This window comes from Poecilia formosa, unplaced genomic scaffold (assembly GCF_000485575.1).
Source record: "Poecilia formosa unplaced genomic scaffold, Poecilia_formosa-5.1.2 Scaffold45, whole genome shotgun sequence".
In the NCBI taxonomy this organism is placed as follows: domain Eukaryota; kingdom Metazoa; phylum Chordata; class Actinopteri; order Cyprinodontiformes; family Poeciliidae; genus Poecilia; species Poecilia formosa.
In genome coordinates this window covers 2,350,467-2,367,269 of record NW_006799984.1, presented here as the reverse complement: position 1 = coordinate 2,367,269, position 16,803 = coordinate 2,350,467, and the positions used below count along the sequence as shown (strand labels likewise).

Sequence of the window (16,803 nt, the reverse complement as noted above, 5' to 3'; positions counted from 1 at the left end):
TATTTGAAAAGATCTTGTATTTGTGACAAGTTTGCTGTTCTGTGCGCGCTAACAAACATTAACCAACATGGGTGGTGTGTAAATAAGAGAGGAACATAATACTGGCTACATGTGAAGAAGAAGAAGAAATAACACTGTTCAATGGCACTTTTAACAGCACACAGGTCTTGCATAAGGCTGGAGGCATCGGGGTGGAGCAGGAAGCAACCTGATCCTTCACATACACTTCAAATGTAAGCTGATAACACTGACACGGAGACAATAAAGTGGAACGGAAAAGCAGGAGAAGATTGATAGGATTGTGTGTGTGTGTGTGTGTGTGTGTGTGTGTGTGTGTGTGTGTGTGTGTGTGTTTTGGACCCGAAGACGAGCCTGGAGGCGGAGCTCTTCTCCGGTCCGTCCACAGAAGTGCCGATGCTGGCTTTGAGGTTGACCTTTTCTTCCCTGATTGGACTAATTTGGTTATGGCAAACAGAAGCCGCCTTCTCCTCCCCGTCCCGTCCCGTCCCGTCCCGTCCCGTCCCGTCCCGTCCCGTCCCGTCCCGTTCCCCCCACCCCATCCCCAGGAATACCTAGTTTTCCTTAAGGCTAACAGTCGAAACTGAAAACAAACAGAACGCCAGCTAGCAAAGACTAACACTAACACAAACAACATCCCGCTAGCTAGCGTACATATACAACACTGAAGGGCATACGATGCATGAGGCATGTATCCATAGGTAAACTAGGAATACTGTAGTGCAGAGGTTTTTGTTCGTCAAACTCAATTAAATACTGATTTAGGAAAATTCATTGGCAATAAAAAGGTATAGAAATCTTTCTCTATACAGGTTAAAATGTCTTCAAACAAGAACAAGATTAGTAACACTGACTGGCTGAGGAAAAGAAAAAAAACAAAAACCTGGGAAGTCTCAGTAACAAGTCTAACAAGATGATAGATGGTACTACTTCAAATCTGTACTTCTATAAACACTTTAAAACATGAATATTTTACTTTTCACAAATAAAAAGTCACTGTCTTTGTTTTTTCTAAGTTCAGGCACACCTGGGTTTTTGTACACAGTAGTGGACCGTTAAGATTAGGCAACTTTCAGACTTGCTGCTTCTTGATGTGGTTTTTGTCTGAAATGACTTCAACCGAGGAATCGGGTTCCTTCATTTCGTTTTCGCCGCTTCCTGCGGCTCCTCAGTGCTGTCCGATTCCTCCTTCATGACTTTGTCTGTTTCTGCTTCGCAGTCTGCCCGTTTCTCTGCTGCTGCGCCCGCCGGTTCCTCCTTTTCTTCGCGTTTCCCCTCCGACGTGCCATTCTCCGCGTGTTCGTTCCCCAGCTCCACTTCTACCACGTCGCAAAAGAAATCCTGTCCCTCCCCCTGCGCCTGCCCAGCCTCCGTCTCTTCCTCCTCCTCCTCTTCCTCGTCGTCGTCGAAGTTGCCCTCGTAGATCTCGCACTCTCCGTCGTCCACCTGCACCACCCGGATGTCGTCCACGCACATGGCCTCGTCGTCCTCCTCCTCGCTCTCCCGCTCGTCCGAGTCCATTTGGGACTGCGGCGTCGTGGTCCGGCTGTCTGACAGCGCGCCGCCGCCGGGGCTGCCCAGCTCCAGCTGACCCCTGCGCGACCCCAGGCCGGAGCCCAGGATGGACCAGTCCTTCTTGCAGTAGGAGTAGCGGTGGTTCATGTGCTGCGAGTACGAGCCCGAATGGGAGAAGCGCTTCCCACATTTGTCGCACTGGTAGGGTTTCTCGCCGGAGTGCAGCCTGGAGTGTTCGATCAGGTGATGTTTGTGTTTGAAAGCTTTATTGCAGATGGTGCATTCATGGGGCCGTTTTCCTGCAGGACAAACAAGCGTCAGGAGGACACACTTCCAAAACCTAGAACTGTATTTTAATAGAACATTTTGCTCTTTACAACCCTAAAGCTAACCTGACTAAAGCTGCTTATAGTAGAGGTGAGTGATGTGGACTTAGAATTTTATCACAATGTTTTCTACTATTGTGATAACAATGAAAATGAAGATAAATTAGTTATTGCTTCTTTTCTTAGGAAACATTTCCATTTAAAACAGGCTTCTTCAGTTACTTAAAGAGCGATTTATGTCACTAAACTGTTCACAGTATTTTACTGATGGTCACAGTGGAGAAAATAGTGAAATCAACATTTCCAATAAAGCTGTCAGTTTTAGTTTTATCTTAACATCATTAACTGAAATGTATCCTGGTGACAATAAATCAAAATCCTTATCATGATGAATTAGTTGATAAGTATTTCAGAGATCCATTCATCACAATTAATCAGCCCTAACAATTAGTGTCATGGAAACTTGTAGTAGCTACAAAACATCTGTTGAATGTTTTTACATTTTAATCACATTCCAACCATAAACTTTATCATATTTTATTGGGACTTTGTGATCTCAACTGCAAACCTACACGTAAACCGACCGGATCAGAAAGGAGAGCAATAATCAGAGAAGAAAAGACGCCCATGGTGAGCCAACCTGTTCCAGGTTTGTGAGAAATAAGAGACTGAAGAAATTGTTTGATTCTTTTAGTTAGTTTTAGTTGTTTGGACAACAATGTGTTAAATTTCCCAATTATATTTTTGAGCATTACTTCATGTGCAGTTAAAACAAGTTTGTATTGTTGCATGCGTATTGTTCAAGCAATAAAGTTTTTATCTGTAGCATGACTAAAAGTGAAAACATGTAAACAGGAGTCAAAAGTACTGCATGTTTATAATGGGGACTGAGGTTTTAGGGTCGCTTCCCAGAGTGAAGTTGAGTCAGTTTTGAATCGTCAGACTGCATGAAGTGTGGGAGGAATACCTGTGTGTTCATATTTGTGTCTGAGCAGCGAACTGCCCTTCTGGAAGACCTTGGAGCAAAGATCACAGGGATAGACGCCATTTTCCACCCGCCGCTTCTTGCTGTCCTGCTCCTCTGCAGAGGAAGCCCCGTCAGTGTTGCTCTCTGAACGTTTCTCCTGCACAACAAAACACGTTTCCTAAATCTGGGTTCCCACGCGTTTCCATTAAATGACCCCCAAACAGCATTAGCTTCTGGCTGGGAAACAAACAGACAAGGCTACAAAATATGTCAAGTAACTTTTTTCACTTTTACTCACTATTCAATAATTATTACCTTTGCTTAGCGTAAATGCTGCCTAATTCCTTCAGATTTTCCTTTGCTTCTTTTTGTTTGATTTTTTTTCTCAAAAACTTGCAAACTTGCATTTTGCGCTTGCTATGCCAACTATGCTAACTTGAGTAATGCAGCTTTATAAATTTGACTGGCAGCCAATCAGAAAGATGAGAATGGCAAATAACATTTCAATAAATTATTTATAATAATTATAGAGAAATTGCAACAGAATGTAGTGACACATCAACAACAAAAAAAACATTTAAGAGAATGAATTCATATGAAATAGCCAAAATAATATGAGACTCGTCACAATATTAAGATTTTATTCACAAAATATGACAACTTTATTCTCGTATTATTTTTGTACAAGCTCTCTTAATATTAGGAATTTATTCTCATAATTTTATGACTTTATTTTTGTAATTTTTCTTTTTTATTTGTTCTTAGCATGACCCTAATTCTCTGTTGTAAAAAAATTATTTTTGAAAAAGATTTTGGATGTGTTGCACTGAAATGCAAATTTCCCTGTGGTGTTAATAACATATAATCATTCAATCATTGGATTTTATGATTTTAAAAATGATTAGATTAATTTTTTTTTTGTTTTTTTTAAATAAGATTAATTTTTTTAAACATTTTTCCATCTCTTGCCTCCAGTTTTCTGGGGCCCGTCTCCTGCCTCCTTTGCTCCCCCAGGATCCCGCGACCCCCACTTTGACAAACACATTCCCTGAATGACCAGAGAGGAGACGCAGTGTGGAGCTGAGCCCCACCAAGCTGCAGCAGTACCAACCTTATGGCCGTTGAGGACGACAGTCTTGGCTCCGGCGGCGTTGCCGGTGGCGGCTGCGTAGGTGTAGGTGAGCTGGGGGATGAGGATGGTGCGTTTTGTGGTGGTGTTGATGGCGCTGAGGCAGCCCACCGTCCCCTGACCGGCGATGGCCACCAGGGTGGGCAGCTGGGCGGCGGTGACGATGTTGACGGGATTGGTGCTCTGGGGCGTGGTGACGAAGAGCGTCTGGCCGTCCTTCCTCAGGCAGGTCAGGTTCAGAGGATGCTCCTGCTGCTTTGGGGGAGGCGTGGCTTTCTTTTCTGATGGTGGGATATCATGTTTGGGGAGAGAGAGGTCCAGAGGTTCTGCTTGGGAGTCTGCTTCCTCTGGGTCTTCTGGCTCGCTTTTGACGATCACCAGATCCCCGCTGAGAGACAGAGAGTCTGACGGCGAGCTGGCGCGGGACTGAGGTCGGTCACTTTCCTCCTGGCTGCCGTTCTCATCGTTATTCAAAGTCTCCTCTGAGCTGGAGTTTGTGGTTTTAGTCTCTTCTGGAGGATCTGACGACTCAGTGGGACATTTACTCGTGTTTTTTCCAGAATTCATCTTGATGAACCACTTCTTGACCACTTCTGTGGGAATATTGACAGACTTGGAGATCTTCATCAGCTCCTCTTCACCGGGGTTGGCGTTGGAAGCGAAGTAAGTTTTGAGAAGCGAGAGGAGGTCTTCCACTGGCGGCTCCTCCAGCATCACGCCGGCCTCGCTGAGCAGAGCGGCAAACGACGGGTCCAACGCGGCCGAGTCCACGGCCTCCCCGTTGGCCGCTTTGCGATGCTGCAGGAGATGCAGCGCCTCCAGGTTATCGGGACAGTCGTCGCACAGTAAACACGTACTGCTGCTGCTGGATTTGGGTACGTTAGCTGGTTTCGACTCCTTCACGGTTTCTTCCGCCGTTGCCTCCGTCTTTGTGTCTTTCATGGGTTCTGCTACTGGATTTTTCTTCAGACTGAGGTCCGTTACCTCAGGCGTTTCGAGATGATCCGTTTTTGTTGCGGTCGGGGCGGCAGCTGCTGCGGTGGTGACAATGGGAGCAGGGGGAAGGTTGTTTTTGATGACGAGCGGCGTGGGCAAGGCAGCGGCGGCGGCGGTGCCGGCTGCAGGGCTGATGCTGTAGTTGATGATGATCTTTGTGGTGCCGTCGTGATCCACGAAGGCGGGGAGGCTGATGATCTGCTGCTGAGGCTGCTGGACTACGATTCCCTGCTTTCCTTGCGCCACAACGCCGTTGGCTGAGCCCAGCACCTGCCTGAGCACGTTTCCGTCCATCGCCACCTTCAGCACGCTCTGCAGGTCGTTCAGATTGATGCTGACCGGCGACATGAGGCCCACCGTTGGGACGACCATGGCTACGCTCTGAGGGATGGCTGCCGCCGGGGCTGCCGCTGGCGGCGCTGCCCCGCCGTTCACCACGCCGTTGCTGCCGGTTGAAGTCGCCGGCGCCGCCATGACCGGCTTGCACTCGTACTCCACAGGCTCGGATTTGATCTGGGTGACGGGCAGCTGCTCCTGGAGCGGTTTGCTTTCAGTCTTTTCTTTGACAGGAAGTCGTGCAGGAGCGATTGCGACAGGTTTAGTCTGAGTGCTTGGAGACGTGGTCTTCACCACCGTTACAGTCACACTGTTCTGAGTTGCTGCTCCCACACACTTCTTGCTACTGATGTGGGAGCTGTAGGAGCCAGAGTGGGAGAATCGCTTCTTGCAGTTTGAGCATTCGTATGGCTTCTCACCTAAAAAAACAAAACAAATAAAACCTCCAGCTCAGAGAATTAACTTTAAAATACTGTTATTACTTTATAAATCACTGAACTCAACACAGACGCCTTTATTCAACTGAATGTTCACAAATTAGTGCTCTAGAGTTTATCTGGAAAAATTGAAGCTAAGTGCGCTAAATGTTTTCAAAGTTAGCAAAACCAAAATCTAACTCTGCTATTAGCACATTAGAGTAAAAGCAAGAGCAATAAAGTGTCATTATTTTACAAAAAAGAAAGATTCATGTGATATTCTAATTCTTTCTAGTTTCATTGTCTTTCATCTAAAATTTATTTAAACATTACAGGTTCAGAGTGTACTTTTGGTGTTAAAGTCACAGTTTGGGACATAAATGTTGGTACTGTGAGTGTTTGAGCAGCTGAGTGTCTGGTTTCTCCTTACCGCTGTGAATGCGCAGGTGTTCCTTTAGGTGGTGTTTGTATTTGAAGGCCTTTGAACATTCGGTACACTTGAACTTGCGGGTTCCACCTGTACCTCCTGATCCTGCTGTGGACTGGGAAACATGACGCTGAGACGGAAAACACAAGTCTCCTTAGAATCAATTTGCACAAATTAAAAACAGTTAATTTTTTCTTTCTGCACTCAAAAACAGTTTCCAACCCAAAGCAAAAAGCAGACTTAATGCAGTCAAAAACTACCTGCATACTACATGCCTGTAAATGTGCAATATGCATGTTTAATGTCTTTAGCAGTGCATGTTGCACTGGACTGATCGTATTTTTAATTTCAATAATACAATTTCTATTAATTTCAGAATTAAGTTGTAAAAACACCAGATAAAAAGTAAAGAACAAATAAAAATGTTAATTTGGGTTGACATTTCACTGAGTGTTAGACACATGCAGCTTTAGTGCATACACTAAATAAAAAGACACAAATACTTTTATCTCGTTTTAAGTTAAATTAAATGAAACTCATCTTGTTTTAGGACAGAATTACCCAAATTATTTCTTTTTCTAAATGCCACAATAATGAGAAAGTTTTATTATTTAATGTTGACCATAACAGAATAAATTCATCCCTGCTGATCCAGAAGAGGCCTGGAGTTTGTTTGGAGCTCATCGGACAGATAGTTCTGAGTTTAGCCCACAGCATTTTCATTGTGGGACCAATCAAGCAGTAAAAGGATTCACACACACACACACACACACGCACACACACACACACGCACACACACACACACTCTCTAATTAAACCCATCAGCTCCTGCTGGAGCTGCTGGTGGTTTGATTTCCAGAGCTGATCTGGGTCTCACTGTGGGGCCCTGCGGCCTTGTTAAGACGTGTGAGCTGACACCTTTCGGGCTGAGAGGTGTTACCTGCTCCTTGTTGCCTCGGTGGTGGCTCATGTGCCTCTCCAGCTGCGAGCGGTAGGTGAAGGTGTAGCTGCACTGCGAGCAGCTGTAGTTGTCCTCGCTGGTCTCGTGGCGGTACTTAATGTGCTCCTTCAGCGAGGCGTTGCGTTTGTAGCCCCGAGAACAGTACGGGCAAATGTGCAAGTGGGAGAAGCTGTCGGGTGTGCCTGACGAAGAGGAAACTTCTTTAGATTTGTCATCCTGTATCTGATTCTGTCTCCACAGAGGAAATGCCAATTTTGTATGTTTTTTTTGGTGCTATTTTTTATACTTCTCCTGACATTTAAGCATGAAAACTTTCCTCTGAAAACAGTCAGAATCACATATCTGCACAAATCAAATCAAAATTACCAGAGTTGAAGTACAGCTATTTACTTAATAAGAAAAATGAAAATAATTTGATTTTGCATAACTTTATGCATATAATGTGCTTGGAAATTGTATAAAAAATGATAATGGCCCCTAAACTAGAGTTAGTTTAACCTTAACAAACAGAGTAAGTTCAGATGTGAAGCACCTTCTTCATTTTAAATAGTCAGCAAGTTGAATTAAAACGTGGCTTTTAAATATAAATATATTACTTTAAAGGTTAGAAATTTAGTGTTTTGTTAGCCTCATAGACATGTTTTGGCCAAATCAGAACACTTGTTACAAAATCCCTTTTTTTCATATTTTATCCATGTTTTTTCCTGATTATCTAAAATGTTGAAATATAACATTGGAAATTATGTTGAGGCTAATAGTTTGGTAGATTGTTTTTCCTTAATCACAATGATTCTGAGCGATAAACTGAAAAACCTGAAAGTGTTTATTTTCTCATCCCACAACAAAACAGATTCACATGGTTATGAACTCTATAACTTTCTGCTGTAACATTCAGAGCCACTTCACGCAGTGAAAGGACAGCTGCAGGTAAAAAGCATCGCTCTGACCTCCAGTCAACAGCTCTTCAGCGTCGCTCTCGAGTTTAACACTGTAAATGTCTGAAGGGACTCTCATCCAACACTGTGCTTCACTTTTCACCTTGACATCAACTAGTTCAGCGTCTTGTTTGGAATCAGAAAATGATGTTTGGTATTTCCATGTGATGAAGCAGAAAGGTGAACACAGAGCGGTGTTTTGTTACCGTTTTCATCAGCGTCTCCCGTCTCGGCCGGACTCTGCTCGTCCTCTGGAGCTTCAGGATAAATGATGGCGGTGTCGCTCTGCTGGAGAATCTCCTCCACTAGAGCGTCCTTCACCTCCTCGTCCTCCTCCTCCTCCTCCGACACACACTCCTCCTTCACTGAAACACACACACACGCAGACGAGGTTCATTTCAGCAGCGGAGGAGTTTACCTACACACAGACATGATCCTCAAATAGAAACAGCTGGATGGAAGCTTTTGATCTTCTTTCTGTTTCAGTGATTAATTGCAAAACTTCTGCTAACGTTTTTCAAATGATAATTAATTAAATGTTATTACCACATTAAGAGTCATTTTAGACATGTTTTAGACATGTAAAGTTTTTAATCAGTCCTAATTCAATGTGGATCTGAAGGACCACCACTAGGGAGCGCCAAACTACTTCTTCTAATAACCAAACAACTTGACTCCAGATTAATTAAAACAATGTATATTAGAAAAGAGGAAAAAAATAAACTAAACAAAAAGAAAAAACAGTATCTTAACCCACTTATGTTAACCAATTAAATTTTTGTGGTGATGCCACCTGGTTATGTTCTGTGTTTTGTCTTGCCTTAAATATTTTCATTTTAATTTGTACTTTTTTGTGGTGTTTTTACCTTGATTGTTCTCTTTGCTCATCTAGTTGGTTATTTGTAGATTGTTACCTCTGTCTGCTAGCCTGTAATGCTTGTTTTGTACGCAATGATTGGTAAAATATGAACAAAAAACCTGATCAACTGTTGAGACCCTGAACAATTTTTTGATGTTAATAAAACTGATAAATGTTAACTTACAAGAAGAAGAAAGTTTAGGATGACATTTAAAATAATCAGGGACTGGTTTCATATCATCAGTCACTTAAATTACGTTGTTAGGCTTGTTGTAAAAAATAAAAGTCTTAAAAAAGAGAAAATCTTATTCATTTGTATTTGTATTTACAATAAGGAAAGAGTGTGCTGCATCATTATTATAATAAAAAGCTAAAAATGCATTAGAAAGTGCTTAGGAACATTTTTCAAGGTGTAGCTGATGGCTAAAGAGCTTTTAATTTGAAACATCATCAAGAATGGATTTGGGTCATGAGACAGAGACTTTGTCCAAAGGTTTTAGATTTTACTTTTCTTTTTAAGATCCTAAACAGTAAAAACTAGAAAGCCAAACCGAAGAATCTCTTCTCTACACTTATTAAATATTTATCATAGCACTTCAGTAAGGAGGTCTCTGCTTGATAAAGTTTTTCAAATCAGTTTTAGCTGCTTTTTCCCACCTGCTGCATCAAAAACATCTGCTTTGTACTGCAAACTGCAGCCTGTAAGAGCAGCAAAAAAGGAACTGGAACGAAGGCATTTCACATTCTGTGCATGAAAACACTGATAACGGCTAGTGAAGTGAAACTGTAACCACTGCTGCTATGGAAATAAGGCATTTTAAATGCAGACAGGAGCAGAGCCAAAGGCCACGCCTCTTCCTGCTGAGCTGTGTCAGGGACAGGTGCAGCTGTGTGTGCGTGCGTGCGTGCGTGCGTGTGTGTGTGTGTGTGTGTGCGTGGAGGAGGGGGGTGTCTGCAATCACAAAAACCAGTAATAAAAGGGAAAAAAGAAGCAGTCTACACTGAGCTGTGTGTGAGAACCCTCATAAAGAGGCGGGCTCCTGTTGAACTCTGTTTTAAACACAGATCTTAGCTTCCCATGATCTCATCCAAAAGCTTTCCAAATCCCTTTTCCCTCTGAGCTTCACTCAGCCTACCTTCCACCCTTACCTCAGTGTAATCACTCCTCTATCTCCCTTAATGGCCCTCTCTTTTCTCCATCCAAAACCTTTCTCCGGTCTGTTCTGTAGAGCTCAAAACCATCTATTATGCCTCTTGATATCTGTGATGTAAGAACATCTGCCTCATAGCAGGAAAATGGGGAAAAAAGGTTTGGTTGCATGAGGGTATGAATGCACTGATAAGAACGTTTATATATTGCTGTTATTACCCCAAATCTGAAATATTTCCTAACTGTTTCGACAAAGCTGACATTGTGCCTCTGCTTCAGGTCAGCTCATCACCAAACAAATACAATTCAACCAACCCCAACCACTTTCTCAAACACACACAGGCTGAAATAAGACGGAAATAAACTTTGATTATTAATATTAGCCCAGTTGTACTTATGGGACCGATTGAAAAATGACTAACATCAGTCAATACAAGGGTGCACTAATAAATTGGCCCCAGTTTCATGACTTTTGGGCGATCATCTGATACTTACATATATCTGATCCACCAATATTATCTCCCTCTGCACATGTCTGAAAATCCACCACTGTTGCCAACTTACCAACTTTGTCGCTCTACTTTGCGACTTTCCAGACGAAAAAAACTGATCAAAATTGGAATCAGCAGGTCAGGCTTTTTAAAGACTGTGATCGATCAGAAAAGTACAATCCATACTCTTATAGTCCACACGGAGAACAGCTGTTTGGTATTTTGTGTTTTGGATTTTACTCATTCTAAGAGTTTTTTTTCAGTTTTAAAGTTCGCTTTATTAGAACTGGGAAGCTTCTCTCCCAACAAGACGCACATCGATGGGTGGAGCCGGAGCTTTTGGTTTCACACTGCAACGGCTCTGCATCTAATGAGTTTTTGTTTATCTCCATAGCAACAGGCCTCATTCTGTAAAGCAGCTGGAAGTACTAACATACTTTTGTAGATATGAGGAGATTAGGACTCTTCTGAATGAGTGTCCTATGAGAAGCTCAGAAAAAAAAAACTGAAACATGAATCTAGTGGTAAGAAAAAATCTGGCCTATATTTCCTCAACGTTAAAGACCCAAACATAGACAGATGGAGTCTTCTCTGCATCTTCTTGCTTAATTTTGGATGTATTTTGGACACTCAACACAAAGCTGACGGAGGAGAGATGGAGAAGTTTGTGACTGAGAAAAGAAAAAGGGAGTCAGAGGAAGTAAAGTAGGTGACTTTACTTTACAGGAAAGATGAGGAAGGTTTACTGTGAATGTAAAATGCTGTGCACTTTTTTCTCCCAATGAAATGTTAGCAATACTGTTGCACATTTTCCACAAAAATGTTAAAAAGCTATATACCTTTCAGAAAAGGACCAAGTTGATGATAAGTAACCAATTTACAGTTTTAAAAGTCTAAAATCTCAGTGAATCACTTGCACGTTTTCTCTTTTGGGAATCACAGACTGAGCAGTCGTGGTTAAATGTTACAAACTGAATGTGGTAATTGTTTTAAGACTATAGTACAGTAAAATGTGACTGGCAACAAACTCAAATTTAAGTTGTTGCAACTCATTTTGTTAATCTGTCTTGATAAACAGGTGGTTTGTACAGATAAATAATTACATAATATCAGAATCTCAATAGTGTTTCAATTGGGATTTATGATACATAGACAAAAAAATGCGAACAATTCCACCAGTAGCTTTGAGAGCAGTGTGGTGTAGCATGACTTGTGTGTCATCAGCAAAAGGAACGAAGAAGATGATGAAAACAGAAACGGCTCAACGTCTCTATTACGCCAAAACGTGTGTGATTACACTACTGCATCTCGTTTAACGCCTTTCTGAAAATGCACATCAAGATTTCCTCCACTGTCATTATGTTTGCTGTTTTCCCCTGAATTCAGAAACAAACTCAGAACTTTATTTTAGTGACTAACAACATTGCAAACTTACATTAAAAGCATGAGTGCAATGATGCTTGACATGGTTAGAAACAGATGAAACTATTTCCACACACAGAGAAAGCTAAAAAAACGGCCCTGTAATGGGGCCCTGGTATTACAACATCCTCTGTGTAATGTTTTCTAGATAAGTATTTCAAGGTTCAAGGTGATCTTGTTCTGCTGTATAATATCTGTCTCAACCAAAGCAGTGGGAAAAGTTTAGTTTCTTCTCTCCCTTCCTTTTTTCACCTTCCTCCTCTTTTTGCTTGTAACCCAGGAGTTTCTCCTCTCCAGTTTCATCACATCTGTCGAATATCATCCCCCCTCCCTCCCCGGCCTGCGGACTACACCTCTCTGCATATTTTCCCACAATACTCCACAATTACCCTTAATGTCTCACAAAATGCTAAGCACTAATGACAACCAGAACCCAGCAGCTCACACAATGTAACATAAGAATGGAATGAAAACAGGAAATCATGTGGTGGACTCAAACACATGTGCGCACACATTCTTCACCAGTACACACACACTCACACACACTGGAGGAGTTTCTCGCTATCTCACACACTCTGCACTCGTGTACCTTGCCAGAACCTGTCACTGAGAGTCCATGTTGAATTTATAAAGCAGGATGGATTGGAGCTGCAGTGCGGCCCAGACTGCAGGGGGAGTAGCGTGCACTAATCTCTCACCAGAGGATCAATTCACCACCAGCTGCTTGCCCCTCTCGCCTCGGACAGGGAGGGAAGACGGAAAGAAAGTCAAGGCAACCCAAAAACATTAGACCAGGCTTTTCAAGGCTTCAAAGCGCAGCTCCACAGCAGAGCAACGAGACTTTTCCATGACTTCTTCCTGAACGACCACCAGCGCTCCTGCGCATGCTAGAAGTGTAGCTCCTTCCTGGTTTGTTAATGTTTCTCTAAAGGAGGGGACAGGCTGCTTTTAACTGCAGGTGCCGTTGGAAACTTCAGGTGCAGCTGAGAACACGTGGCTCATTTAGCTGTGCTTTGTTTAAAATCTAAAATGAATTAACTGTGGAGGACACATTACCAGAATAGGGAAAAAGTCTACTCCTCTGCCTTTGATTTAAGAACAAATTCCTTTGAGCTTATGTAATCCCAAAAGGTGATTTGTTTTTACTTAAATACTAAAACAGCAGAAATCAATTTTTCCCCAAAAAGCAACACTCAGATCAGATGCAGTATTTGAACAGCTGTCAGCTTGATAGTTGACACTAGAGATGAACTGATCTAATATTAATATCTGTATCAGTATATTGAAAAAAATAAAATAAAAATCTAGATCAGGTATGAGTGACAATGTGCCCAAGATCTATTCAGATCTATTCAGTCTAATTCTATGCTTTTCACTCTGCATGTCTTATTTATTTTACATTACATTTAGAATTCCTAGTTGTACTTTCTGAACAATTTGAAAGAAGGTTTGTTAAAGTTTATTGGATTATTTTAGTCAACCTTTTTGTTTTTGTCAGTTTCTTTGTTATTTATTTTCCATTGGCTGTTATTCTCCTAACTGCACTGACTGAACAAATTAAAGTTGTTTTTACAGCTCGTGAAGCTGCTGGTGTGTTTAAGTGTGTTGTACTGCTGCAGAGTTATTAAATAAATTTGTAATTCAGTACATTTATGTCTGTGTTTAAAAAAGAAATGTTAAGCCTATTCAGAGCGGTTTTTGCTTTTCGGATCAGTGTTGGCCGATATTAAACCTCAGATATCTGTATCGGTATCGGAAGTGAAAAAAGTGGATCAGTGCATCCTTAGTTGACATATTTGAGCTCTAATGAGTTTTAAACAACACAAATAACTGTTGTGGTACATCTATTAAATCTTTTGCTTATCTGAAGAAGAAGAACTGAAAACATAAAGAAATTTAGTTCATCAACATTCAAGTTTTTTTTGTTTTTTTTTGACATACATTAATGTGAAGGGCATTCTGTGGTATTTTATTTAAGAGTGAAACCCATGATCACCCTCAAACCCCAAGGCAAAATTTATCTGATAAGATATAGAAAAGGCGACTTCTGTCTGAACAGTCTGTAAATGTGGTTGATGAGGTTGACGTGGCAAAAGCTAAACTAAGGCTAATTAAGACTCATGTAAAACACATTTTATAACAAGGCAAGATAAAAAATATATTGCAGAATAAACTACAGTTTTACTGGTCGTTATTTTTCTGTCATTTGCAAGCAGGTCAGATCTAAAAGATGATCACCGCTAGACTGAAAGAGGTGATTAATCTGAATTTTCACTCAAAGCTTCAGCTTCTTAAGGTTTAATTAATTCCAAAAACAGTTAAAGATAAGTTTTAAGTCCCCATTGGCTTGTTTAATCAAAGAAAGAAACTTAAATGTTGTCTAGAAGATTAAATGTTAGCTTAAACATTAGAGTAAAAGTTTGTGAGAAATAATTCAACAGATTATGCTACAGTAGCGGCTTACCAAACAGGATGTGCAAACTCTGAAAGATAATTAATACCCAACAAGAGACTATTTGCATTTGGATTACTGACAAGAAAGAATCTGAGAAGAAAAGGATTGAGCATTCAAGAGCAAATCCTACTGGAGGAACGCTGCAAACTGAAAAGAAATCTGTGTGTGGAGTATGAGTACACAGAGCAGAGAGGGTTGAGCTAAGAGGGCTAGAGAAAAAAAACGTGTTTGAGATTGAGTAGCTCTCATGAGCGCAGCTCACACCATGTAAGGCTTTATTCAGCAACAATGAAACAAGCCTTCAGAGCAATATCTCTGAGTGTCACATTCTCCACGTCTCCATGGTTTTCCAGTGTTTCCCGCCTGGCTGTAGCTAACTGCAGCCGAGATGCAGGCGGATGCTTGCGTAGGCTGAGGTGTTGGCGGAGAATCGACAATTAAACGGACGAAGAGAAACGGTGAAAACATAAAACCGATCAGACTTTGCTGTTGAATTGTTGGTTAAGTCTTGAGGCAGACTTAAGTTGTGTTCTTCAAAGTGTGCTAACAGAGGTAATTAGCAGAGATTTAAAATCACACTTGGAAAGAGTTTTTGTTCCATGTTTGTAAATAAAACAATACTTTGATGATGAAAACTGCATACACACAGAGCCGTGGGTGGCAGATTTATAACCATCATGTGATCCAAATGCATTTATTAAAGCAAATATGGTGAATACTTCATTAACTGGCAGAAGTGCAATGTAAAGACGCCTGTCTGAAGAGATGAACAATAAGCAGCTGACAACCTTTCACCCCCTCTGCACTAATGAGGAAACTCATTTATGTATGTCATTATTAGCTCAGTCAACACTGTGTTTTTAAAAAGCATGTAGATGAAAATGTATGCAATTAATAAGCAAATATTCAATCAAATCTGTGTATTTGTTATATGCTGTTGTTAAAAACATGGAGCAGAAAAACAAGATATATGCATTATTTTCAACTTTTTGATCCAAGTCTGGACAGCAGGGAGTTAGTACCTGCCCACCCTGGACCGACTGACACAGAGGATTAACATATACGACTAATGAGGCAACCATAAACACACACACACACACACACACACACACACACACACACACACACACACACACACACACACACACACACACACACCCAACAACACCTGAGGGCAATCTGCAATTAACAGCACACGTTTGTGAACTGTGGGAAAAAACCCCAGAGAACAGACATGATGCATGAGGAGAACACGCAAACATCGACTGAATGGTTAACAGCTGCTCAGGAGTGAAAATGGAAAACAAGACATACTTAAAAAATAAACGCATAAAAAACCACAGAATTATAATTTTACATCATCCAACAGAGACATAATAATATTGTATTATTACCAGATCTATCGAGACATTTCAAAATGTTGCATGAATTAAATTGGGAGATATTTTAAATCTGAAACTCATTTTTTTACACCAGTTTGAGGAATGAAATGACAAGATATGTATACCTGACATGGTGGTAGTCTTTTGTATGTGTGTATTTCTACTCTGTTAGTTTGATTAGCTGTGAGGATGAGGTGTGGTAGACGAAGATGTGAATGTGAGAGCATCTGGTTCTGCAGGTGAGCTGGTTCTCCCTGAGGCTGAGGAGGAGGAAATGGAGGTAATCTGATCAAAGCAGCAGCAACAGCAACACATCAACAATCTGGACCACTGGAGCCCACGGTATTGCATGAAATAATGATGCTCTAAAATGTTTAGAAGAGGCATTTCTTTCCATCACTTTCATTCAGAGAGAGGATTGTTGTTGGAAATGAGTAACCAGATATTAAAAATCAGACATTAAAAACATTAAGACTACACCTAACACTCTTAACAGTGTAACAAAAATATATTTCATTCATTAATTTTGAGGTTTTAAAATCACATCTTAACGTCTTGTGATTGTGCTGCATGTGATTGTAGCCCAGCAGTACATATGATGCAAACAAGTCAGACCTTGTCAGATATTTTACTAAGTGAAATATGAAAACAGTAATTGGAAAAATCATCAAGAACTGTTCCCACGGTCTGCCATATATCAACATACTTTGGTGTTTGAAGTCCATGAAAGGGTCAAGACAGCAAGGCTTTTATTTTGAATATTTTCTATGAGTTGTATTACTTTTTAATGCATCATTTAATTTGATTTAAAATAAACTTAATTTTTCAGAAAACTAACCAATAAAATAAGATTATTATGCTTTGAAAAATGTGTGTAGTTACTAGCTTTTGTAATTACAAATGTATATAAATTAGAATCTCTTATTTTGAAGGATATCTGTCATATTAATCTCTTGCTGGATCCAGATGTTATTTGGATACGTTTTGTAATCATTTCAGGTTTGGGATGTATTTAGGG

The 16,803-nt window shown here is 40.9% G+C and overlaps 1 protein-coding gene across 1 annotated transcript; it reads right to left on the bottom strand.

Annotated features, from left to right (window-relative positions):
• Positions 1-338: 338 nt before the first annotated feature.
• On the bottom strand, positions 339-12,270 carry LOC103138037 (zinc finger E-box-binding homeobox 1-like). The gene is made up of 7 exons (XM_007552100.2): positions 12,201-12,270; positions 8,233-8,391; positions 7,071-7,273; positions 6,134-6,260; positions 3,938-5,706; positions 2,827-2,983; positions 339-1,832 (listed from the first exon to the last, which is right to left on the bottom strand). The coding sequence occupies exons 1-7, from the start codon at positions 12,268-12,270 to the stop codon at positions 1,156-1,158; spliced, it is 3,162 nt and encodes a 1,053-aa protein (XP_007552162.1). The 3' UTR covers positions 339-1,155.
• Between the last annotated feature and the right edge of the window lie 4,533 nt (positions 12,271-16,803).